Source organism: Diceros bicornis, chromosome 21, assembly GCF_020826845.1.
Source record: "Diceros bicornis minor isolate mBicDic1 chromosome 21, mDicBic1.mat.cur, whole genome shotgun sequence".
In the NCBI taxonomy this organism is placed as follows: Eukaryota; Metazoa; Chordata; class Mammalia; order Perissodactyla; family Rhinocerotidae; genus Diceros; species Diceros bicornis.
This window is the reverse complement of record NC_080760.1, coordinates 29,995,608-30,021,677: the sequence shown is the minus strand read 5'-3', so window position 1 is coordinate 30,021,677 and position 26,070 is coordinate 29,995,608. Positions and strand designations below refer to the sequence as shown.

General features: G+C 31.0%; 1 protein-coding gene across 3 annotated transcripts in view; it reads left to right on the top strand.

Moving 5' to 3' along the window:
* CSMD3 (CUB and Sushi multiple domains 3) overlaps nucleotides 1-26,070 on the top strand; it is a 1,210,091-nt gene that overhangs the window by 477,832 nt on the left and 706,189 nt on the right. For 2 of the 3 annotated variants that reach the window (XM_058564812.1, XM_058564811.1), the window contains 2 exons: nucleotides 17,055-17,132; nucleotides 23,899-23,986. In XM_058564812.1, the coding sequence (XP_058420795.1) occupies nucleotides 17,055-17,132; nucleotides 23,899-23,986 (166 nt within the window). The remainder of the gene's footprint in view (nucleotides 1-17,054; nucleotides 17,133-23,898; nucleotides 23,987-26,070) is intronic. The other variant, XM_058564813.1, reaches the window with a different exon arrangement.

Below are 26,070 nucleotides of genomic sequence, written 5' to 3'. Positions count from 1 at the left end.
GGACCATCTGACACCTTCAATAACCTACTAGTCTATTTCAGTGATTTCAGCTGGCTACTTATCTATCATATTTGAGACACAAACTATTAGCATTTTGTGCAAAAAACCCCATCAATGTTAGAAGTAACGGAAATCTATTATCCTGTATCTATTAATGTTTTTAAAAACCCTCAGTATACAGCTATATTTTCAGACATAAAACAATCTTTAAAGTTGTAGCAGGGCCAAATTTCTAGATTGGAATTGCTACCATCAAAGCAGTGTTCTTTTTAAAAATAATTCCAGCTCACCCAACCTGCCTGAAATGCCTACTGAGTATCAGCCTCTGTTCTCTCGGAAATCAAGATAAATAATTCATAATCCCTTTTTTCAAGAGATTGAGATACAGTGGAGGACATAGAGAAAACCAGTCCTCGTGGTACAAGGAAGATTTTGTAAAGCTCATGACTGATCAGAGTACTAAAGGAGTTATACGGTGTACCCAGACAGTAAGTCATTTAATTGACATTTTAAATGAGTCAGTAAACATAATACAAAACTATTCATTCATGTTCTTCTATTCCATTCTCCTCAATGTTTAAAAGGAATGACCTTTTAAAAATGAAAATCTGATCACATCATTTCACTGCTTTAAAGCTTCCAGTGGTTTCCTAACAACCTTAGGAATAAAACCAAGGCTTGGTGATACCTGCGGGAAACTCCATGGTCTGGCTTTTTCCCATCCTCCAAATTCATCTCATGCAGCTCTCACAATCACTCTCTATTTTTTTGGCCAAACGTAATTTCTTTTAGTTTGTCAAACACACCATGTTCTTTCCTACCTCAAGCTACTTTCATGAACTATTCCTTCTTCATTGTAACTCCCCATACAAGTTCTAGCTTAAATTGTCACCTCCAGGTAGGTTAGATTTTCTTGACATAACGCACCATTGTACCTTTCCCTTTTCCTGTCCTTGTAATCACCAGCTGTGTGATTGTCCTGTAAATTTTAAGTTCTGTGACGGTAAGGAGTGGATGAGTCTTGTTTATGCTGCATTCCTAGTGCCTAGAATAGCTTCTGACCCATAGATGTATTTAGGTAATATTTGCTAAACTAATGAATAAATATTTACAATTTCACTAGCTAGAACATTCACCTAAATTACTTAAAGGCTTAAAATTATATTCTTCAATATAATCAAATATCTATATATTTCAGTATTAAAGATTACTTCATTTTGTCACAGTTATAAAAAGACTAGTGTTTTTAATCCCTTTTAAAGGCAACAATATTCTCATAAACCCACAATAATATACTGCCTTTATTATATTACCACTTCAAAATTCACAACACACAACTAGATATAAATGCCTTTGCTTATAGCTCTTATACATTTATAAAATCAAAGGAAATTTATAATTAAATAAAACTGTAGAGCCAATAAATTTCATATGAATAAATACTAATGTAACGCAATGGATATTATTTTGCTGAAATTAATTACCGTCTAAAGCATATAAGAGATAGAGATTGCCATAGCATAGGTTCTTTTGAGGTCTACAAGTCCGTACTATTTTGCGTTGTGTGACAATTTAGTATTTTTTATCATTTTTCTCTATTCATGCTGTAGTTTAATTTCCATTTTTTAGATGTCTTTTGATCATTAGTAATTCCTAATTTACCTGTTCTCAATAACCTATGGCAATTAAAGTACCTATAGTCTACATCAGTATTGCTATGAACACAAAGAAAACATGGACCCTGAAATTGCACATAGTATTTGGGACTTGGTACTTGTGTGTACGTGGACTCCAAATCTGTGTTAATTTATGATAAATTAAATCTTAAATCACTAGGACTAGTTACTTTATTATAAATAACAGCTGTGCAATTAATGAATATTCTGAAAAACACTTGGAATATTTATCAAAGATATTTTCAATTCTCTATAGGATAGTAATCCAACTGATTTTTGTATTGTACTATCAGTAAAACATCAGTAATTTAATTTCAGTTATCTTCTTAAAATAATTTTTTTACGTTTTAACTGTTTTTAATAAAAGAAAACCATTTCCAATTTTTCCATTTAAAAAGAGTCTTTTGATTGAAATTAAAAGAAGTAAAAGAGAAGAAAAATACTAATACATAAGGTTGGTTTAGATTTTCTTTAAACTATATATTAACACCACATCACAGTTTCCTGTATTAGTGTGCAATAGTCCTCAGATTGAAAATTCAGTTTTTATTGACTGGATTTTAGTCTGCTTTTGCCACCTACTACGTGTGAGACCCTGTGCAGGTCACACGAATTATTAGAACTCAATTTCCATACCTGTAAAATAGGATCATAGTATCACGTGAGGGTTATTGTGAGGATTAAACATGGTATCGAGTGGAAGTACCAAAAAATCTTAGATGTTTTCTCCCAATGGAAAGATAAAACCAAATTGCCCACCATTGCTGGTTAGTTTTGAGGTCAGAGAGCTAGGCCAAGTCTCCCTCTGCCCCTTGTTAGCTATATGATCTTGAGCAATAACTTCAAGTCTCAAAACCGCAACTTTTTAATAACTGAGAATACCTGCCTCAGAGGTAGTTGTACGAAAAAATTTAGCACAGTTGCTGATTTGTGTTCAACAATACTAATTATTATTATTCTTATTACTATTCACTAAATATATTTTAACTCTTACTGTGTGCATGACATTGGACTGTATAGTAATAAAAATGAACAATGCAGGCTATGCTATCGAGTAGTCTATATAACTTTTTTAAAAAAGAGTAATTACAAATTTATTAAGAGAAAAACTGCCATAGCAGTATTTTTGAAATGTTATTGAAGTAAAGTAGAGGGACTACCTCTAAAACGTAAAAGTCAAGGAAGGCTGCAGAGAGAGTATTTGGACTAATTCTTGAAAGATATATAAAAGTTTCAATCTAGTAGAGTGTGTTTATATCACTAAGATGCGTAGAAAATGCTTTGAGTAGATACTTATTGCTGAATAGAAGTATGTTGAGTAAATAAAGTGTTAAACTATGCCTAAAGGAAGATTTACATTCACATAAATAAACCTAAAGCAATTGATGTTTTTAGTGTACAAAATATCCAGCTGTTTAAAATTAGATAACAATATCTAGTGGTATTTTAATATTTAATTAATCAGAATACTTTGTTGCCTTAACTGTAAGATCTCTTTTGAAATTATTTCTTAATATTTACTTAAAATACCTTTTTGAACAATCTCTAAACTTATAGCCCTAAGAGATTTCAACTCAAAGTTGACTTAAAATATCAGGACTTATGTAATAATATTATTAAAAAATTATGTGTCCTGTATTTCTAGAATTATATAGTTTAGAATTAGATGGAATCTTTCAGATCATCTAACACCATTATTTTATAGAGGAAATTGTGATCCTCTGGCAGAGGATCTGGCAGAGGCCGTATGAAAACCCAGTTTTTCTATTGCTAGACTAGTATTCATTCATTCTTTCATTTATTTAGGATTTATAAGGGTCTAATGTATCAAGGCCTTGTATTAGGTGATATTAAGGTTAAAATAATATACATTATAAACACAATTGAGCTTTCTTCCTCAAGGTTATCATCTTACCATTTTAAAAATAATTGTTAAAATGTTTTACTCCACATAATTTATTTTAACATTGTTTTTCTTGTATGTGGTAGTGGAATGATTTTTCTATTTTTTTTTTTTTCAATATATAGACAAGTTCTGTCAGCTGTTAATGAGCAGCCTTGGTAGTTGCTGTTTTCAAGTACAAAATGTGAATATATTCTGCTGGAAAAGTTCCCACATACATATATAATAATTATAAACTCTCTTTTATTGTTCTTCCTAGTGGAAATTTAACTAATATGACTATAACATTGTGTATAGTCAAATACATGTTATGAGCATTTGCAGCCGTTGCTGCTGTTAGTTTTGAGGAAGGGTAGTCATTCTTTCATAGTACGCTTAACAGCTAATGATCAGATCAATAGGATCAAGCAGGGTTTTAGTTTAGTTTATAAAGTAACATGGAATTATGCTTAATTGAAATTGGATATGATATAGACTTTCCCTCCTCAAAACAGCAGCTTCAAAGAAAACCTATTTTAATCATCAGTTTTAAAATAGAACTTTTTTATTATTTTCACCTTTAAGGTAAGAATGGTTAATTCAGCATAAAACTATTCGTTTTTAGATCAGCAGTTTTAATCCAACCATAGCAGAAATTTTTTTCGTTTGTAGCATAAGCAATATTTTTTCCCATAAGTTCATTTGAACATTTACATTGTTCAACAAAAAAGGGAAAACAGCAGACTTATCAGTTACATTTTTAAACTAAATTTCCAGTTTATTTCAGAAGTCAAATTCTATGATATGTAACAACTTTGTTGAAAAAACTGGACTGTAATATGACAAAAACTCTACTGTGTAGAAGTAACAGTTTTTGGGTGCCTACTATATGCCTTTCAGTAATAGGCTATTCGGCCACACGTAAAATATATTTTAAATATTTTCAACAGTTTGCAAAGCAACTAATACTATTTTCAAAATTTCTATCAATATTTTGATAGAGTATAAATTTGTAAATCCAAAACATGTTCTTTTTTTTTTATCTTCATAAGCAATATCACAATGAAGAAGTTAATTTATGGGTGGTTACTTAGATCTTTATGAATACTGATCTATGTCCATCAAATATCAGTTTTTTATTGAGCATATTATCTCTGTGGTAAGCATGTGATGAATTCAAAAGGAGTATAAGATATAGTCTCTATTTTCAAAGGAAAAGTTATAGAGATGAGACTACAGAGAAAAATTATTGGTCAATTCTAAGAGAGTTACTACAGAATGAGTACATGTGAGTGGGGATGAATTATAGCTGTCTTCAAATGTGTAATACATTGTTATATGTAAGAGAGATCAAACCTGTTCTGGCATAGGTTGTAGAACTTAGTGTATGGAACCTCAGGAAGATACAAAATAGTTTATTATAAAGAAGACTGTTCTAATATTCAGTTTTTTCAAATATAGATTGTATGTTTCAGAAAGCAGTAAATTCTTGAATCACTAATGAGATATTCAAGCATAGCTTTCTAAATTGGGTATTTAGAAAGCATTAAGCATCAAGGAGTGTCACAATAATATGCTTCTTACTGTCTCTTCTAATCCTGTGTCTATGAATCTATCCAGAAATATTGTATATTGATTAATGTATTTATCATCATCTTCTATTTTCTCTTGATGTTTGAGTTGACATGGACTTATCTTTATGGTCACTAATTGTATAGCCAGTGTTAAAACAAGGATAGAAGTGTCCCATGCTGCCACCAAGCAAGTTAGAGATTGGCACTCGCCTTATCCCAGTAAATGGGAACTCAGCCACGTAAACATATCCCCCAGGGCCCGGTGCCTACCTAGATGCCTTAAATTTCAAGAAATCTCTGAGGATCTGACTCTAGCTTGTGTATTATGTGGTGTCCAAGATGACAGAGTTACTCTCTTCAAGACCTCTCTATCTTTCTTTCTTTTTTCTCTCTCTTTCTTCACTTATTTTCTTTCTGATTGTCTTTATTTTTCCTTTCTTTTTTCCCTTTCATTCTATTTCTTTTCTCCCTTCTCTTCTTTCTTCTTCTTATCTTCCTTCCTTCCTTCTTTTCCTTTCTTTATTCCTTCCTGTTTTCCTTTCTTACTTCTTTCTTCAACAGATGTTCACTTAATACTTACACACCAGACTTTCTTCCAGTTCTTGAGGGTACAACATTGAACTAAACTGAGTAGACCCTGTTTCATTGAGTTTATATTCAAGCAGGGAGAAAAAGACAACAGACAAACAACTAACTGATGGTAGCAAGGGCTGTGCAGAACATTAAGACAAGCTATGTGATATATGGGTGACTACCTTCGTTTGGATGGTCAACAAAGGACTCTCTGAGGAGTTAAAATTTAAACTGAGACCTAAAGAACAAGAAGGATACAGCCATTCTAAGATCAGAGGAGAAAGCATATCAGGCAGAGGAAACAACTAGCTAGAAAAAGCTTGAGTTTTGCTTGAGAAAAAAAAGTCCAGGGTGCTGGGAGTTCAGTGGGCAAGGAGGAGAATGGTGGGGCCAAGGTAGGAAACTGGCAGAAACCAGGCCATGTAGGATCTGAGGCCTAGGTAAATAGCTTAATTTTAATCTAAATTAGATAGGAAGCCATTGGTGGGCTTTAGCAGAGAAGATATTATCTAATGTAACTTTTTTTAAGAATTCATTTTAGCAAGAAATTAAGGAAGAAATTTTGAGTAAATAGGAGCAGGCAGACAAATTAGTTAGGGATACAGAGGTGCAATTAACAGTTGATAGAGACTTGGAGTCTAAGTCTTAGACGATGCTTCTCAAACTTCAATGCGAACAAATCACCTGGCAGTCTTTGTTCAAATGCAGATTGTGACTTGATGGGATTCGGATGGGATCTGAGATTCTGAATTTCTAACAAGACTACAGGTTATACTGATATACTGAATAGCAAGAACTTGCATAAGGATGATTATCATGGAGAGAGAGCAATACATATCATACAGTACCTGCTCTCTGTCGGCTTTCCACAAGAGATCTTGTCCTCCACTAGAATAATCACAATGCTGATAGGCTACATCAGATAATATAGTAAAAACTAAACTTTAATTCTGTAAGATTGACTCTAATGGTGGGAAATTCTTGAGTGGAAGGGATATTTTAGGGTAGATAGATTTTCTGGGTCAACCTTAATGACAGTAATTAATTATGCCAACACTGAAGAATGACTGAGTTGATTATATTAGTTATGATTTTACTGGAAAGATCAATGAATGTATGAATAAATGATGAAAGCATTCCCAAGTCAAATTTTAACTCATTTATTACTTTTTTACCCTAAATTCCATACCTTGAAATGATTTTATTTAATGTGTTATCAAATAACAGAAAGAAAATCATAAGTTTTAGTTTCTCTTTACTTACCATGTTTCATATTTCTGAAAGGCTGATAGATGGAAGCAAAATGTAGTGGAAAGAGGGCCGGCCCAGTGACATAGTGGTTAAGTTCGCGCTCCACTTCAGAGGCCTGGCATTCGCAGGTTAGGATCCCAGGAGCATAGGCTGTGCACCGCTTGTTGAGCCAAGCTGTGGCAGTGTCCCATATAAAGTGGAGGAAGATGGACACAGATGTTAGCTCAGGGCCAATCTTCCTCAGCAAAAAGAGGAGGATTGGCAACGGATGTTACCTCAGGGCTAATCTTCCTAACGAAAAAAAAAAAACAAAAAACGTAGTGGAAAGGACACAAAAATTTATTTTTTCCAAAATCAATTCCAAGTCAATAATTTTCATGATTGAATAATTAAGCATTATCTTCTAGTTTGTATAAATGGCAAAATTGCATTTGCATGTTTGAATTCCCAAGTCCTTCTTTATGAGATTAACTGATGTATTGATTTTCATGCATGTTTAGCATAAATAATAAAAGAATAGAGAATTTATAACTTTAAAAAAATTATTTGGTTACATATGATTCATGTGTAATACTTTCATTTATTAAATTACTTATTAATTTTTTTATTAAGAACTTTGGTATTGGTAAAGTAAATACATATTTAACAGGTAGGGAATTGTTAACATTTAGGTGGGTGTACTATGTATAAATATTGACTATTGTGTGCTTTATCAATATCTTGTCTTTTTTTTGGTTTTTCATTTTTTTTTTATTTTTTCCTAATTATATTATTTTGTTGAAAATTGTGTTAAGTGTTGATATTTGTGGCAATTTAAAAATCCATGTCAAGAAATGTACCAATTTATAATTTAAATACATAAGTATTTATTGACTAGCATCCTCATTTTCTATTACATTGACTACGTTTCATCGCATTTATGAAATTATCAAAACTATGTCATTCATAACAGTAAATATATTTTTATGTTTCTAATTCTTTTACATTTTGTTGAATAAGCTGCTTTTAGGCAGAAAGAAGAGAAAAAATAAAATGTTAGAATTTACTTAGTAACAAGTTTATGCATTTTTAAAAGGTGTTAGATAAAAATACTCTGAATTCCTGAGGACTTTTATGGCAATATTAAGCAATGAAAATTTATTTTTTTCACAAACGACAAATCTGCAGGTAACCATTTTAACATTTTTATCCAATGCTACCCCCTCAAGCTATGTTTTTGAGTTATTCTTATGCAGAGATTTTAAGAACTTCTGATAACCCAATGTTTTTGTTTTCCTTTGAGTAGATTTTAGGAGGCATATAGCTTTTCATAATAACTAGAACCATCATCTCATAACAATGGTCTTATTTTATAAATGCTATTTTTTCAGATTTTCAACCTCTTTGTTATGCTCACCAGTAATCATTAATCAGATGTCTCAGAAGCTTATTCTTTCTATTAACATACTATTTCTCATTTTTTACGCAATGGGAAAACAAGGGAAGCTGATAATAATACGTACTGCACTGATTAAAAAGGAAGGCTTAACTTGAATGATCAGATGAAAATGGGTTTGTGTGTAACTGATTTCCCCAAATGGTTATGAGAGCTAATTATTTTACCTGTGAATGAGATGGTCACAGTGAATGTGACGTTCGTGACTTTTAAATCTTTTTCCTTGTTAAAATATTTTGAAGGGACTAGACTTTCTATTTGTGTTCAAAGCTAGTGCCAAAGTGGACTCCTCCTCTGCCTTTGGAGTACGAAGAAATGGTCCTATGTTAGAGACATTTTTATCTTGTTCAGAATTATTTCAGGGCATTTTCACCCACTTTTGCAACAAGTTGCTTTCCTTGCATGTAGTTTTCTAGAGCATATGGCTGCCCTGCTGTGCACAGAATGAAATCACACAATTAAGCTTTACAATTTTAGGAAAAGAGAACCTTCGTATATGGCAGAACAGCACGGTGTTAGGTTTAGGGTGCAATGCAGAGAATATTTTTCTCTTCATAATTGTATCATTTGTATTCTACATTGTGGACCATTGCTTTTTAGAGTTTATGCTTGATTTTTCTTTGTTTAAAATATTCTTCAAATGGGAGTTCTTCATAGTACCAAATGGGATTAAAGTGACAGAAATTTCTAGATTGATTTTATCCAGAGCCCAAAGAGGTTAGCAATTTCTCATTTAGTAGGCTTACATTAAGGGGAAAAAAAAGGTCATCAACTCTTATGAACTTTCCCATTAAAAAGGAGTGGAGCCAAGATGATTTTACTAAAAAGACTACATGATGATTTGAATTTCATGTAGGAGTTGGCTTTTCTACACCTTTTTTATTCATCTGTTCACACTTTGAAAGTATTAAGAGGCTTCAAGCCATATGATTATACTTGGCGCTATCAGTAAATATGATTATACTTGGCACTATCTTTATTTAATATTAAATTCAGTTAATGAAGCTGGTTCTGCTCCGTACTAAAGTAAAACGTGGTTAAAGTTAGATATTGCTGACGACTTAAAATTTTATATTAGTTTTGGAATAAAAAGAATAAATGAAGATAAAATACACTAATCCCATCTATTTTTGGTTTTCCAAGAATACTTGGGAGTTCTGATTGAATATATGGAATGTTATTATTCATAGTCAGGTGGTGGTGTAGATGCTAGCATTGAAGTTTGAGAGTCGAATGAATGTATTTTACTAACATATGTATGACCTTGGGCAATCTACTTAGCTCTTCTCCATTTTTACATCTGTAGAGAGGAGGGAAATAATCCCGTTTTGAATGGGTATTTTGTGGTTTAAATAAGATAGTAGGCATGTAGTACCTGTACTTTAGACACACAACCAATAAATGATACTGCCCCCTTCTGGAGCATTTACAAGAGGAAAATATACTCTAGTTATATAAAAATCTCATAAGGTAAAGACATGTGAACACGTTAAGGAAACAATTAGCATAGAGTTTTAAATTTCTTAAGTAGCTAATTTCCTTAGAAATAAAATATATAGTTTAATGTGATATTGATAGAGAATAATGGAAACAATGATACATTAGCTCTATTTAACACTATTCATATAGATCTCATGTATAAATTATACCAAAGTAATGTGTAACATTCAATTCATCTCCAGTTTCTATTAGCCCCATATTTTTTTCTTACCAGTTTTACCCTTAATTCAATTACTCTCCAACTTCAATGTAACCAACTCTCTTGACTGTCTTTTTATCTACTCTGTCCTTGTGAATTCTCTATGCTTTTTGGGGTGATAATTGGTAGAAAAGGACATACATGTGTGATCTAGATCTTCAGAATATTCCCTAGGAAGCAAGTTAGCAACCAATGGTAGAATGATGAACAGCCACCCGTATTTCTACTTAGATATTATCTTTTGAAGTGTAAGAGTGGTTATGGAAAATTAAGAGATGTTTAATATAGTATCTGAAAAATCAGATCTCTAATGATTTCCATGTGCCAGTGGTATATCCATCAGAGTCCATTGGGAAACAATGGAACATGGGTTAATTCAAGGAGGACTTACTTACAAAGGGATTATTTCTAAATACTTGGATATAAAGGAACCACAAGGGATCATGCTATAACCTAGCATAGTAGCAGCTAGGCTGTCACCATTTCCAACCCACTGGGACAGAGAGATAAATATATATCAGTCTGGCATGAAAGGATTAGTGACCAATTAAGAGTCCTAGTCAACTCTGGTCAACTAATGGTGAGGGACCCTGTGGAATAATCCTGATCTTACTTTCGTCCCTCCCTCTGTCCTCCTGCTGGAATTCTCCAGAAGATAAGGGAGTCTGTTGATAGAATCTAGTGCTTTGCAAACTAAAATGTTCATAAGAATTACCTGGGATCTTGTTAAACTGTAAATCCTAATTCAATAGGTCCAGGGTGGGGCTTGATAGTCTGCTTTTCTTTTTATTTTTTAATTTTTTGTTTATTGCAGTAACATTGGTTTATAACATGGTAAAAATTTCAGGTGTACATCATTGTACTTCTATTTCTGCTTTTCTAACAAACCCTCCAGTGATGCCAGTGCTGCTAGTGCAACGTCACAATTTGTGTAGCAGGAAATAGCTTTCAGATCAACCTTTTGCATAAAGAACAAGGAGGAGAATGGATCTGGAAAGGCATATGGGCAATATAGAGCATAGACGAGTTATGATGAGTGCTTTGCTGTCTTCAGTAGCCATGAACTTAGCAGCATTACCCTGCATCAAATAGAACTATCAGAGCCATCTATGCTTCTTTTTAAACAGAATCCAGGTAATGATATCAAGGCTTCTAGTGGTGAACTTGGATAAAATATAATAATCTGAAATCAGAGGGATGAGAAAATATTATTTAAGTTACTTATTAAAGTAATAACATTTTTCTGGGTTTTTATTTAAAATCATTCACTGTACTAATGAAGTTTGTGGTGGAATAGTATATTCCACTGCCCTCAGTCTGATGATATTCATTAACTGGAGTCACTATTATTTAAGCAGTTGCTTCTTTCCCAGTTAGTCTCATATTGGAAAGCATTATAATGTACATAAATGATCTCTGATGTTGAATGTAAAATAAATATGTGACATAAAATTACTTTGTTTATTTTGAATAAGATTTTTTTTTATAAACCTGCAGGTATATTTTTGTTATTAAGATTATTTGATAAGTTTCACCTAATTTTGTTATTCCCTAAGGCATCCATCTGAAAACCAGGCCCATCCTAAAAGAGAGTTTGGATGTTATCATTTTTCATGTTACATTTTATAGTGAAATTATCTTTGGTAAAATTAATTCATGAAAAGAGAACAGAAGTTATAAACAAAACAAACCAACAGAAAGTCATTTCCATTCCAAAGAATATGATATTTCAAAACTAAAAAGGGCCTAAGAAAATGAATGAATTGAGTGGATCTTAATATTTAACTGTAGGACAAAAGAGAAAAACATTAGTTCATTTGAAGCTGTCAGAAAATGAGGATTATAACTTAATTAAATTAAAGGCTGAGATAATTTTAAAAGTATCTGTGAACCATACCAATGGTAACTTTTCCCATATGGTGACTTTTATTATGCCAATTATAAGAATCCCTAAAGAGAATATAAAAACTCCACATTTTTCATATAATCCTGACATTTTACAGAATACCATAACTGTAAGACCTGTTACGCCAAGCATTGCGAGTGCATCTGCTGGTATCTACGTAAGTGTTATGGATTCCTGAATTTGTGCCATTTCTGGGAAGGAAGAAAACCCATATACAAATTTTGGAATCTTTATCCAGTAATTAGTTGTATGATTTTCAACCAGTTGTTTAGTCCATCCACCATTTATTAAATAAAAAGTAACAAAATTAATTGAATGCAGAAGACCTGTGAAAATTAACAAATTGATTTTATAAAATATAATTTCTTGTTTTCACACTCACCACTCTGTTCAGTTTTCCAGGTGAAAAAAATTACTCTTATTTCTTAGTGTGAAGTGGTTGAAAAATAATATTCTGAAGATTTAGGGTCTAGACTGATCTTATCACAACGTTGAGACCTTGTAGTTTCAGAATCTTCTTTATAAAATTGAAAATGGGCCTGTTAACAAGAATACTTAAAATATGCTGAATAACTATACATATATTCATAAAAACTAATATGATTATATAAAGATGTTTCCATACTTTCATACTATTTTCATCAAAGGATTTGGGGAAGTTTCTAACTTTATATTAAAAAAATAAAATATAAGTTAGAAATCCAGCATGATTTAATTGTATACCATCCCTACACAGTGAAAAAGATGTAACACAAAATGGTTGAAAAATTTTTAGTATATTGCATCACCGATTGGAATGGCTTCTGAAACTGACTAGGTCTTAAAACTATAACTGGTAATAACAATGTTAAAATAACTATCATTTACTGAACTCTTGCAATGTGGCAATTTATGGATTTTATTGTAGAATTTAAGCATAGTGGTACAATATATAACTGTAAATTTTCTTTCAACTAAAAATGGAGCATCACATAAATTTCATATTTACACATTCTTTCTGCAAGAATAAGTGCTAACCAGAAACTAGCATGGTAGCATAAACAGAAGTTTAGGATTTAAAAAAAAATATTGAAGTGTCTGAATCATGTTACTTCTCTCTAGTGATTTTTAAAAGGAAGAGTATATTAGATTTTAAGTAATTACAGAATTGAATATATATCATTTCTTACTAAATTTAATTAATCTAATTCCATTTTAAATTTTTGGATCTGTATATCCCTAATATGTAAGTCCCTACAAATGAATTTTTGAAAAATGAATTTTTCAGTGCTTTTGAACATATTTAGTTGCAATTTTTCTCAACGTATAGTGGCCAGGATAATTTCTCTTCTTTTATTTTAATATATTTTAAAATAAATATATTAAACAAAGCATTTTGTTTTAATGTGAAATATTTTTCACAGATTTATGAGCCTCTTGTTAATATGCTGCTGAATTTATTATATATTTTTTACTGTATAATCCAGAAACATGATCTAATTGCCATATACCTCTAATCATTTTTTTAAATTACACTGCACAAACATTTATAAAGCAAATATTATTTTCTCAGAAATCATATCCAGTGGTAAATCTTACATGACAGATGGTAAAGCAGACACCACAGGAATAGTACCTGGCTTTTATTCTGGCATCAGTATAGTTTCTTGATGTTTCTTCTAAGGATGATGTGGAAGAAGTGACCATTTAGCAGCCTCCATGCTAAATATGTTCTGAAGAAGTATTTTGTTCTGCCGGTGTAAGATGTAGGAAAAAAGTCTTAAATTTTAAATGTTTTTAGGCCTGCAACATGTAGCCGTTACTTTTAAACAAAGAAATGAACAAAATTTATCCTTGTAACACAGTTAGTTCAAACTAAAAAAGCAATAAATAACCATAAAAATGAACAAAAATTGTTTAGCATGTGAAAAGCAGAAGAAAACAAGGGAAGCACATCTTTGTACATGTCTACATGTCTTACATTTAATGAAATTTGTTAAAAATTTATTAGAGCGTACATAGTTTTTGTGTATTTAAAAATAGTCAGCTTTACACATGAAAGTGCTTAATCTTGAACATTCATTCTTCTGTTACTTCCTCCTTTTCTAATTCATAATTAATAAAGGAAATCCTCCCAGCAAAATGCATTTAGTTAAATGAGCCAGGATTTACAATATTGCATTTATTCATTCAGTCATAGACTCATACAACAAGTACCATATGAGTAAAATACTATCCCTGACTTTGGGAAGCTTACAGTATAGTAGAAGAAATTGACACAGACAACACACTGTCTTTTAACACTTTCTTAACCTGTACAAAAGACCACAGCATATTTTAATTTATCTCTACCATGAAATAAGTTTTACATGCTTATTACCGAAATATACTTGTTAAAAAGATCAGGTTAATTTTATAAGTTAAATGTCGTCACTAGAAGCACTTATTGCTTGATGGCATGTTGCTATTTAATGCATATACCTTGTAATACATAATATCAATATTTTTATAAATTTACAAATTTATATTTTTATGGCATATACTTGAGATTTAATGTTTCACTGGTACATGATTTAGAGAATCTTGCAATTGGTACTTGTAACAGCTGTCTTTTCAATTTATTCATAAAGAAATATACAATATGTATTCTTTCTGTTGAAATTATAAAAAGGTCAAAAGTATGTGTTTAACATATTTTAAAGTTTTTTGTGTTTAAATTTTATATTATGTTCCATTCACTCCTTTTTATCTCCTAAAATGAATAGTCTCCTGGCCTTCCATCTTCTGCATCTGTATTACAATTATTATACTTTTTACCTTCAAGAAATATGGATTTTTTCATTCGATTTAAATTGATAAATAGATGCTTTAAAAAAAACGGCTTAGGTCCCTTTAGAACCAGGGACTTATTTAAAACTCCTTGGTCTGAGGTGACATTTTCTTAGCTGGGTTTTGTCCGTGACCTCACCCAATGAAATAATCAAGTTGAGATATAAGTGTATTACGTAAACCTGCCCTTTCTCCACACATACACACGCACACACACACCCCTTCTGTAGTTTTCATTATCCTTTATTTCTACTAACGCATTATAGAACTGAGCTCTTTGACACTCTGGACTTTTCTTCTTCTTCAGTTTTCTCATTTGGGTTTACAATCTTCCATTTATTTTTCTTTGTTCTTTAAGAATTCCAGATTTGTGTTAAAACTACCATGGAATCTTTAGACTTATTTGTGATACTTAAAAGTCAAATCTTATAATGCAGAGAAAGGTAGAGGCAAAATTCCTACTTATAGTTCATGTTTGGATTGGGAGAATCTAGAATTTTGCCTCAAAATACAAAATGCAAATTTTGTTTAAAAGAATTTTAAGACAGTAGGAAAATTCACAAGTGGCAGAACTAAATTTAGAGTAGTTGAATACTTCAGTATAACTAAACTTTTGCTTATCATGGGAGTGGGGATGTGGAAGAGAATTACAACAAAAAGCATAACTTGAGAGAGATGTAGTCATTCTTTCACTGTAAATAAAGGGTCACAGATAAAGAATCTCAGAGCTATAAAGAGACTGAGCAGTTATGTAGTCCTAGCTTCTTATTTTAAGAGAAGAGACTGAGGTAAAAAGGCAGATTCTTGTCTAAAATCACACAACTAATAGTTGCTAAGAATCAGGTCTCTTAAATCCTGCTCCAGTGATCATTTTCCTCTTTTTTATGTGTAGTGTGTATAGATAGTTCATAACTATATATTCCAGTAAACCATCAGACCATATCTCTACTTTTCTACCTTTGAGGGTATTAACAAGAAAAAAATCACAAAAATCACCTTAAAATGTTTCAAAGCTGATAAAATATTCATAATTTGAACTAACTGTGTAAAATGTCAAGTCAGAATTAGTGAAATGATCATTTTAAACTAACAAAAATTAGTTTTGCTTTGTTGAAATTCATGATATGAGCAAAACCAGATTGCCTAATATTTCAGGCTATCATCCTTAGCTATAAACTTCATAAAAGGCAATATGTAAAAAATTCTAAATTATAGTTGAGGAAGTTAAGTGTATGCCTTGCATTCTTGTTCATGCTGGTTTTTCTGAAGAAAATAATTGATATTTAAGTGTCTCAGATCAGATTATATAACATTTTTTTAATTAGTGGGGTTTCAATTAAATAGATTTTCTTTGTTTCACTTAGTGTCATTCAAAATTTAAATAAAATCATCTTCTGAACTATTGTTTATCACTTTAAAAATACATAGCAACTGTAGTTAATCAAATAATTTATACTTAAAGGGAAATTATTCTTTTCCTTCATCCAAAATACTGAAAAAATGTTTTTTAAATGTTTCAAGTAACTTCATTGAATTCATATTTATTTTCTTTCTTAGGCAAATTCGGTCATATCTATCTTAATATAATACAGAATGAAATATGTCATAATAGCAAAGATAGTAGCAAGGTATTTTAGATGAACTCTAAATAGTTGTAATTCACTTTCTTAAATTTTGTACAATATGGACTGACACCAATCATAGTGTCAAAAGCAATGGTTATGAAAGGAAGTGTTTATTGGCAGAAATAATAAAGTATATTTTAAGTTTTTCTAATTATGCCATTTTCTTAAATGTGTCCTAATATTTCAATTAGGCTAAATTATCTAAAATTACATTAGTTTATTTTAAAAACCAAGTTCGTTGAATTCTTCCCACTTTTACAATGTCAGTATTTTTATTTTCTAGTTTAATTTATTACACAAACTTTGATGAATTCAAGTGGTTTATGATAAAGTGTTTATGTTTTGCTCTTATATAAAAACTTGGACAGTATTAAAAAATATCTATACATATGTGCAGGATTCTCCCTGCAGAACGCTTAAAATCCTTCTATGTGGCTTGGTATTTTATTACTTAGTGATTATATTGCTATTTTTTCTTTTTTCTTTTATTCTGGATACCCTATATCAGGCTCAAGAAAGCAGTTTCTTTAACTTGCATAATTCCATGCTAACAAAATTTGTCAACTTGAATTTCATTTTAAAATTGTATATCCTGATACATGTTTTTGTTTGTTTTCTTAACTAGTGAAAAAGGCCATAGATTTTAAATCTAGAGGATTTAAATTGTTTCCAGGGAAAGACAACAGCAACAAGTTTTCTATCTGTGAGTGTACTCCTTTTTTGTTACTTTCTCTAGTGGAAGAGTGAAGTTTGTGGTGTCTGTGTTGTTTGTGTGTGTTTTATAAAAATGTTTGTGTATTTACCAAATTAACTGCATTAATATCTACATAACATGCATGATTATTATTCAATATTTTCTTGTATTTAAATGTGTATTGAGTTAATGGGTTAATGTGGTAAGCTCTCAAGCTCAGATTGTTTCAAAATGTAAAAAGAACTTTTGATCTAGTGTGTTAACATTCTAGTTTTGTGATTCTAGGATGTTAACATTCTACTTTTGTAATTCTAGATAAAGAAATGAGTGAAATTCCTCAGATTTGTGGTTTATTGTAGGAATTTTTGTTTGAATGTAACAAAATTTCACCATAATTTTCTAAGGAAAAAAGTTAATTTATCCAAATTCTTTAAGTCAATAGTCTTTTGTAAATTAATTAATTAACTAATTGAATTTTGTTTTCTTTTGAAATGTCATGAAGTGGCCTGAAATATACATATTTATGTGCTGTCCCAATACACAATTTTGCTTAACATTCAGGGATTTAGAGATCTTCTGAAGTTCATCCATGAATCTCAGAGTAAGAATCACTGAATTAGAGTATTCGTCTATATTATCATAAATGAACATAAAATTTTTAGGAAAGCTAAGCGTTTTTGTAGTATAAATCAGCAGCAGTTTATAGAAATTCCCTGCCTTACTGTTCATACAGATACATAGTATAAATTTTGAAAGAAGCCATTCATGATACAACATCTGAGTTCTGAAATGACATATTGATAGTAAATAAGATTAGTTATTGTAAATAACACGTTATTTTTTAACAAGAGTATATTTTTTAGCATCATTTTTATTCAATTCCAAATCCTTTAAAGAAATGAGTTTGTAAGTATTTATTTAACAAAAATCATTCATTATCGTTATATCAGAAAAGGACTTTACCTACGTGTGTATATGTATATAAAACAGTAAATGACACAAATTGAGCAGTCACATCAATTATAAAGAAAGAAATTTGAAGCTTGTATGTTATCAAATATTTTACAATTTTATAATTTTAAAATATGATGTTTACATTTTGTTAGATTTCAGAATACTAAACCAAAAATAGCAGATATCAGTAGGAAATCATTGATCAAGTTGGGTTACCTGTCTGGAAAGCACTAAACAGTTCATTTCAAAGTATTTAGCTGTATAATTATGATTTCTTATTATATTTTTGGAGTTGAGAACATATTTTCAAGATCGATACTGTCAGTTTTTAGAGAAAATAAATAGTGCTATAGTATTTTTTTCATATATTAATTAGATACATTTTGGAGAGAAAGACATTTTCCTATAATAGAAAATATAAACAAAAAAGTTGTCAGATGAAGTTATTCTGACATATTAAACTTCAACATGTCAGCATGAAATAAAAATTAAATGTTTACAGACTTAAGTATTAGGTTTACTAGCTTTTTTTCTAATATTGTTATGTGGCCAATATGCTTATTTTGGAATTCTAGGTAGAATTATAAGCTATGACTGTTTCACTCTTTCCTTATTTTGGCTACACAAATGTTATTTTATATCCTGCATGCTTCAGGCCTTCAGATGTCCTGGGAAATTCAGGCTATTTACACTAAAATATCTAAGATTTATCATGGCATTAAGATGTATGTAACATTCTAGACTTGGTATACTGCCTTAGTATTCAAATATATTATTTTCATTGTTCTTGTGTAGGGGTTATGAGGGTGACTAAGAAAGGAAATTTAGACATAATAGTGTATCTGTGGAAAATCCTTGATTTTTTAAAAACTACTTTATTTAAAGAATATTTGCTTTAAAATTGTCAGGAGAAAAGTTAATGAGGCAAACAAAAAAGTTAATCATGAGGCAAAAATGTTAGTTTACTGCATAATTTTAAAACAAATTTTGCATTTATCCATTACATTTTATGTAAGAGATAAAAAATACTTTTGGGCTTTTTTAATTTTTATTTTTGAATATAAATAATACCACTTCAACCAAAACAAATTATTTTTACCAATTTTTTCATAGACACAAAATAACAGGGCAACATTATTTTAAATTTAATTTTATTATAATTTTTCTCAAACATTTAGTAACTAGCTTCAAAAATATATTTTCTATGGTTGTTTATAGAAAAGGGTTATATTGTTTTAATTTTTATCATTATTATATATCTATTATCTAGTAAGCATTTTGGGTCTTCATCTCTGATATCATTTATTCAACACAGGGCCAAATAATTTTAAAAGGAGACAATATTTATCTGACACTTACCTTTCAAATGAAAAAATAAATAACTGAAGCTTGTGTTCTTTGAAAAAACAGTCAATTCTGTTACTGAAACTGCCAGAACTGAGCATAAGTGTGAAGGACATGAGGACATTTAAAGTTTAACTAAGAAACAAAATTCATAAGAGATTCGGGAAGCTGCAGGAGTGTTTATAGGGAGCATTTGGTTTTTATATTTTAAACAAGTTTTATATATAAACAAGTTTTTACATTTTAAAATGTTGAACTTAGTGAACTAGTAATCTTGCCAACTTTCCTTCTAGGTTACTCTAGATTATTAAAGTGGAATTATAAAAAACTGTAAGTTTCCCATAATGTATTAATTTTGTTTTTATTTATTTTGTCTTCTTCAAATCCATACTTTCACTCATTCGTATTATCCATTCACTCCACAATTCTGTTTGAACTACTTCTCCATGGCAGCACCGTGCTAGGCTAAGAAGGTAAAAGAGTGAATAAAACACAGTCTCAGCCAGCAAGGATCCAACATTTTATCGGGACGCTCAATGAGTTAAGAGGCAACTCTTTGTAGAATAGAAAGTTAGCATAAAATAACATTCTCTCAATGGGGCCGGCCTGGTGGCGCAAGCGGTTAAGTGCACGTGCTCTGCTGTGGCGGCCCTGGGTTCGCCGGTTCATATCCCAGGCACGTGACGCACCACTTGTCGAGCCATGCTGTGGCGGCGTCCCATATAAAGTAGAGGAAGATGGGCATGGATGTTAGCCCAGGGCCAGTCTTCATCAGCAAAAAGAGAATTGGCAGATGGTAGCTCAGGGCCAATCTTCCTCACACACACAAAAAAAAACCTTCTGTCAAAATCCATGAAGTTTGAGTCTAGAACAAGATCCAAAAGCACTGTGTTTTATGTGTTATAAAAATTTAAAATCTAATATAAAATAGTTCAGAAAGGTAGAAATGTTACCAGCTAGATGAGGTAATGTGGAGATGAGTTTTAGTTAGAATATACTTGTTTTATTTTTAGAGTAGATTATGTGCTATATAAAATCAGACGCCTCAGAAAACTTGCTTATACTAACAATATTATATTTTGGTGTTGACTAATTTTATAGTGTTTTCAAGCTAGAAAATACAATAATGTGGTAAATTAAGATTCCTGTAGCATGTTTTATAAACACATATAATAAAAACACTTCAACGTTGTAAGAAATGGCAATTCATTCCGTTTTTAAAATCCTATAAATTTTGCCCTCTTCTCTTTTTTCCACTGGTGTGTGGGGAAAAGCACTCATGTTGCATTAACAATAATAATAATAAAATGTCCTTAAAGATCAGAGCAAAAAGGGTATTCCCCATAGTGATGCTCTTTTCAAGAGGCAGCACCCTGTCCATGTAATTAAACTTTTAAAGAACATTCATGTTCTCACCACTCTGCAAGTTACTTTTCAGATTAAAAGAAGTAAAAGTGATAAATCTGTTCAATTGCTTGAATGGCATTATGTAGTGAAAGCAGCTGATTGAATGAATACTAACTTCATTTGAATGTCTTGGCATCACTGCCTATGGGCAATTATGAAATATCTAAATATCAGAGAAGAGATTATATACTTCATTCTTTATTTTGAATGTTGTTAATTAAAGAACATTAAATACGTGTATCATGCAGAAGCTCTCCTATTATCTTTGCATTTTAAATTTGGAAGTCTTTCTCCCATTGCAGATTCCAAAAACAGTGGTTTAAAGGACACTTGCAAATAGATAAAAAATAATTTGACAATTAAAATAAGAAATGACACTAAGTAAAAATGGTGAAAGTTAGAAATACTGTCTGCATTTTAAGATAAAATGTTTGGAAAAGTGTTTTGAGTTTAAATTAGTGCTGCTGTTTGGCCTTGTTGAGCTTTCTGGACAGGATGTAGGGCTCAGAGGTTAAGAGTAGAATTTCTTAAATCAGTCCATCAAGGTTTAAACCTAGACTAAGGCACTAATTAGCGATATGACTTTGGAAAAATTTTCTAACTCTCCATGCCTCAGTTTCCTCACCTGCAGAAAGTATGTAATAATAGGAGCTAATCTTAAGATTGTTGTGAAGATTAAATGAGTTGATACATGTATGTAGAATAGTTCCTGACACATAGTTAGTACCATGTAAGTGTTAGCTATTGTTAAAATTCATATTAACCTAGGTTGACTTTTTTGAGGCAATAATGATGATGAAATGGAAAAATGTGAAATTTTTATTATTTTTTTTCTAATATGTATTCCTAATGTTTTCACAGACCACTTCTATGTAAACCTATAATCTGTGTTATACACTGTAATATAATAAAGTAGCTAAACCTAGGTCATGCTACTTATTTTCCTTATCTCTATTCCATGTTAAAAAGTCACATTTTAATAATATGTACAACTATTTATAATGTTATAAAATAGTTTAAAAAATAAATATGAAATTGCCCGTTATGTAAAAAGAGAAATTAGAATAATCGGGGAAAAAATGACTGATTATATTTTGCAAAAAGTGAGACTTGAGCTGAGTCTTGAAAATTAGGCTTTGGATAGCTAAAGAGGAAGAAAGGGAAAACTTGGAGACGTGAGGAAAACGTATATAAAGCATGGAATGAGTATGCTAACCAGTAAAATTGCAGAACAGTGAAGCATCTGTTGGCCTTGAGTTATGGCTGCATGTGGGTGGCTAGTGGGAAATATCACTGATATACTAAAAATCTAAAATCATAGAAGATTTGAACAGTAGTAAAAACTGTTTGAAGAAGTTGAGTCCTCCTCTCGTACTCAAGACGGATTGGAGGTGAATGATAATGGCGTCACAAAATCATCAGTGATTAGGTTGGATGACAATGGGAATTTTGGTGGCATTATCTGGAGGTCGTTGAAGGAGCAAGAAAGGAGCTTGAAATAGATGACAAAACTATAGATTGGAAGTCATTAGCGAAGAGGTAATTATTCAAGCCGTGAAGGAAATATAAAATATGGAGAACTGTGGTTTAATGTGTTTGAATTTCTCCACTATATGTGATATCAGGCAAACTAGGAGAGTAGCCAAAAAAATCCCAGAAAGGTAAAGAGGAATTAAATGGCAAGTCAGAAGACCAAGAAAAGTAAATACATCACATGCTTTGCATGGATCGGTGAATATGTATTAAAGTTGGCAATAAAGGTATTGTTGGGACTGTTTAGGAAACTGATTTTTATAAAATGAAGGATACAAATGCAAAATTTCATGTCTAATTGAAAATATGACAGCTTTACCAGAGCCATGACTGTTGGTTTTCGGATGATAGTTATCTTGCTATCTGATAAATCAATTTGAGCACATTGACCAGTCTGAAGTAAATGATGAAGAGATCCAGTGCTTCTCAACATTGACTTTATGTTAGAATCACCTTGAGGATTATTAAAAAAAAACAAAAACAGAACAAACAAACAAAAACACTGATGCCCAGGGTCCTACCCGGGAGTAATTATATTAGAATATTTAGAGATAGAAACAGGGATCTTTATTCTTTAATGAAAACTCCACAGCTGATTCCAATCCACAGTGTCAGATGAGAACCATTGCAAGGTTTAGATTTTTTTCCTCTCTGGAGTCTCTATTCAGGTACTTTCTTTTCTTAAAAAGAGCAGATGCAGATAAGTTGATGAGGAGAAAAATATATTATTTTTCAGTTCACTCTAAGATTGAATTTACGAAACAATATCACTTAGATATTTCAGAAGTATCTGGTTTAAAAATCTTCCCATTAAAAAATCTATCTTGGGGACTTACGTATTCACTGGGGGTGATCACATTCACTGAAAATGTTATTAAATCTTTCATTGACTGGGTGTTCTGAAGAAACTTCTAAAAACATGTACAATGGCTAAGTAAAACATAGTCATGGAAATTGCTAGAGGGTAAAGCCATTATTTTGGTTTTCAGTATTATATCGTAATTCAGTGACATGCTTCATAATTTGCCATCATAGTGTTACTTTGACATTGGCAGACTAAATTGCTTTATGATATACCAAATAAGAAGAGCTAATAACCTTAAACTTTTTCCATAGTGTCTTATTTTTCTATAGCAACTTTAAAAATAAGAAGTACCCTGTCATACAGGGGTATGACAAATTACACTGTCATAACTGGTAATGACTTATTTACTGCCACTAATAACTAATAGAAACTCTGGCACTGATATCTTGGGAATACATTGCTGGAGATGTCACAATTTGATAGTAATTAAAAATAAAGTGTTAACTGTTAATGTGTTAATATTCAGAATAGTATGTCATTGACTGTGGACATCAAACTTATTTTTTATAGGTACACAAGTAGAAAAATGTTTTTGTCTTCATTATTGGGTTTTAAAATTGTTTGAACTTTCTATATTTAAACTATAGTGATTATAATAACAAAATACAATAGTATATTTTATGTAAATTTTTAAATTAATATAATCCTTGACTTTCTTTTCTTTTGTTACAGTAAATGAAGGAGGTATTAAAACAGCTTCCAATTTATGCCCAGATCCAGGAGAACCAGAAAATGGGAAGAGAATTGGATCAGATTTTAGGTAATATTTTAAATTGTTGATTTTATTATATATTTTATTAAAGTTTATTTTAATTTACATTTTAAAAATAACTAATAATATGAAGATGAAAACCTGCTGACTTAAAACCATGGCAGCTAGATTCCGTTGATGTGTTACTATTAATAATACTTTTTTATGTTAAAATGACCAATTGAATAACATATCAACTTTATTAGGACACTTTTTTGGAGTTTAAATGATTAATTTCTTGTCATGTAGTAAGTGAAAAATCATGGGATTTGGATTTGAAAGGCATGAGTTTGAATTCAGATTCTACTGCTTATTAGTTGTCTGATCTTGGGTAAATCACTCAGTCCTGTCTGCCTGAGTTTCATCTTCTGTAACATATAAATAAAATCTACCACATATAATGGTGAGTTTCAAATAAGGTACTGCCTATAAACCTTCCTGCAAATGTTCTATAAACATTTTATATGTATTTTTTAGAAGTAAACATAACTTGAATATGTATTATATCCATCTTAGAATTAATATTTATTTTATTAATTTGAAATTAAGTTTATAACAACCTAGAGAACGTATGTAGTATACTATGGTAGCCATTAATTTACATAACTATCAAATAAAATTTTTTTTTATTTTGAATTTTCAGTAATCCTTTGATTTTAGCATTTTACAAATAAAAGATACAAAAAATCCTGTAAAATACTAAATGATAATTTAGTTAACATTCACAGATACTTATTTTCACAACGTATCCATGATATATTAAATTTAAAAAAATATTGATAATGGTTATAGTTAAACCACACATTTGCAATGTTCTTTATATTGTTTGTATAAAGGGCAAATGATATGCTGAAGAATATTCCTACGAAGAAAAATGATAATTCTTAGAATAGAGATGGAAATTTTGTCCCCATGGATCTTTCAAGATGACTTAAAGTTATATTTTGTTATACTTGGAGTGGAAAAGAATAATAATATTTCAAAATGAATACTATTGTAATTTTCTAAAAATTTTGCAGAACTTTATTTAACCAGCCCCATTATTAACATAGAAAATAATGTTTGAAGAAGCACGCTAGAAAGAAATTCAAAAGACCTAGGATTTAGTCATACTCTGATCTTAAACTAAATGACTTTATTAAAAATCAATCAGATCTCTCAGCCTTAATAATTAAAAGTGGTATTTTATAGACTACAAAGTGGTAAGCAATTTAATGAGTATTTTTTTATATGTCTTCTTTATTTATTATAAAGTCCTATATGGTATTCATTATTTTATCCCCACTTTGCAATAAAACTGAAGCTCTGTTTACCCAGGAAATAATTTGATTGAACTGGAATTTGAACTTATTACTTTCTGATTTCAAAACCTGTCCTTTTAATCACTCTATTACATTATGCTTTGAAGTCAAACAAACTTCATTTAAATTCCATCCTTGCCATAAACTGTCTTGTCTTCTCCAAGAGTTGGTTTCCTCAGACCTAAAAATTAGGATAATAATACTTATCTCATAAGATTGAGGAGAAGATTACATGAGATAATGCATGCATGGTAGTAATCACAAATCTTAAGACAAAATAAGTATTCAGTGAAGGCCAGCTGCTACTGTGGTATGATATGATACATAGAACAATAATTATTAATATTTACTTTGTCCCTCTATTTGCAAAAATATATGGTTTATTAGAAATAGACATAAAATAATAGTAATATATTGAGTTAAATTACCTTCGAATATAGTGGATTTCATCCTAAGACCATCTTGCAATCATGTTTCAAGCACCATGATAGGTGTTAGGCATCAAGAAGCTCACAGTCAGACTAAGACATAATATAGTCATTAGAATTTAAGAATGTGTGGGCCAGGCCCGTGGCTTAGCGGTTAAGTGCGCGCTCTGCTACTGGCGGCCTGGGGTTCGGATCCCGGGTGTGCACCGACGCACCGCTTCTCCGGCCATGCTGAGGCCAAGTCCCACATACAGCAACTAGAAGGATGTGCAACTATGACATACAACTATCTACTGGTGCTTTGGGTGTAAAAAAATGGAGGAGGATTGGCAATAGATGTTAGCTCAGAGGCAGTCTTCCTCAG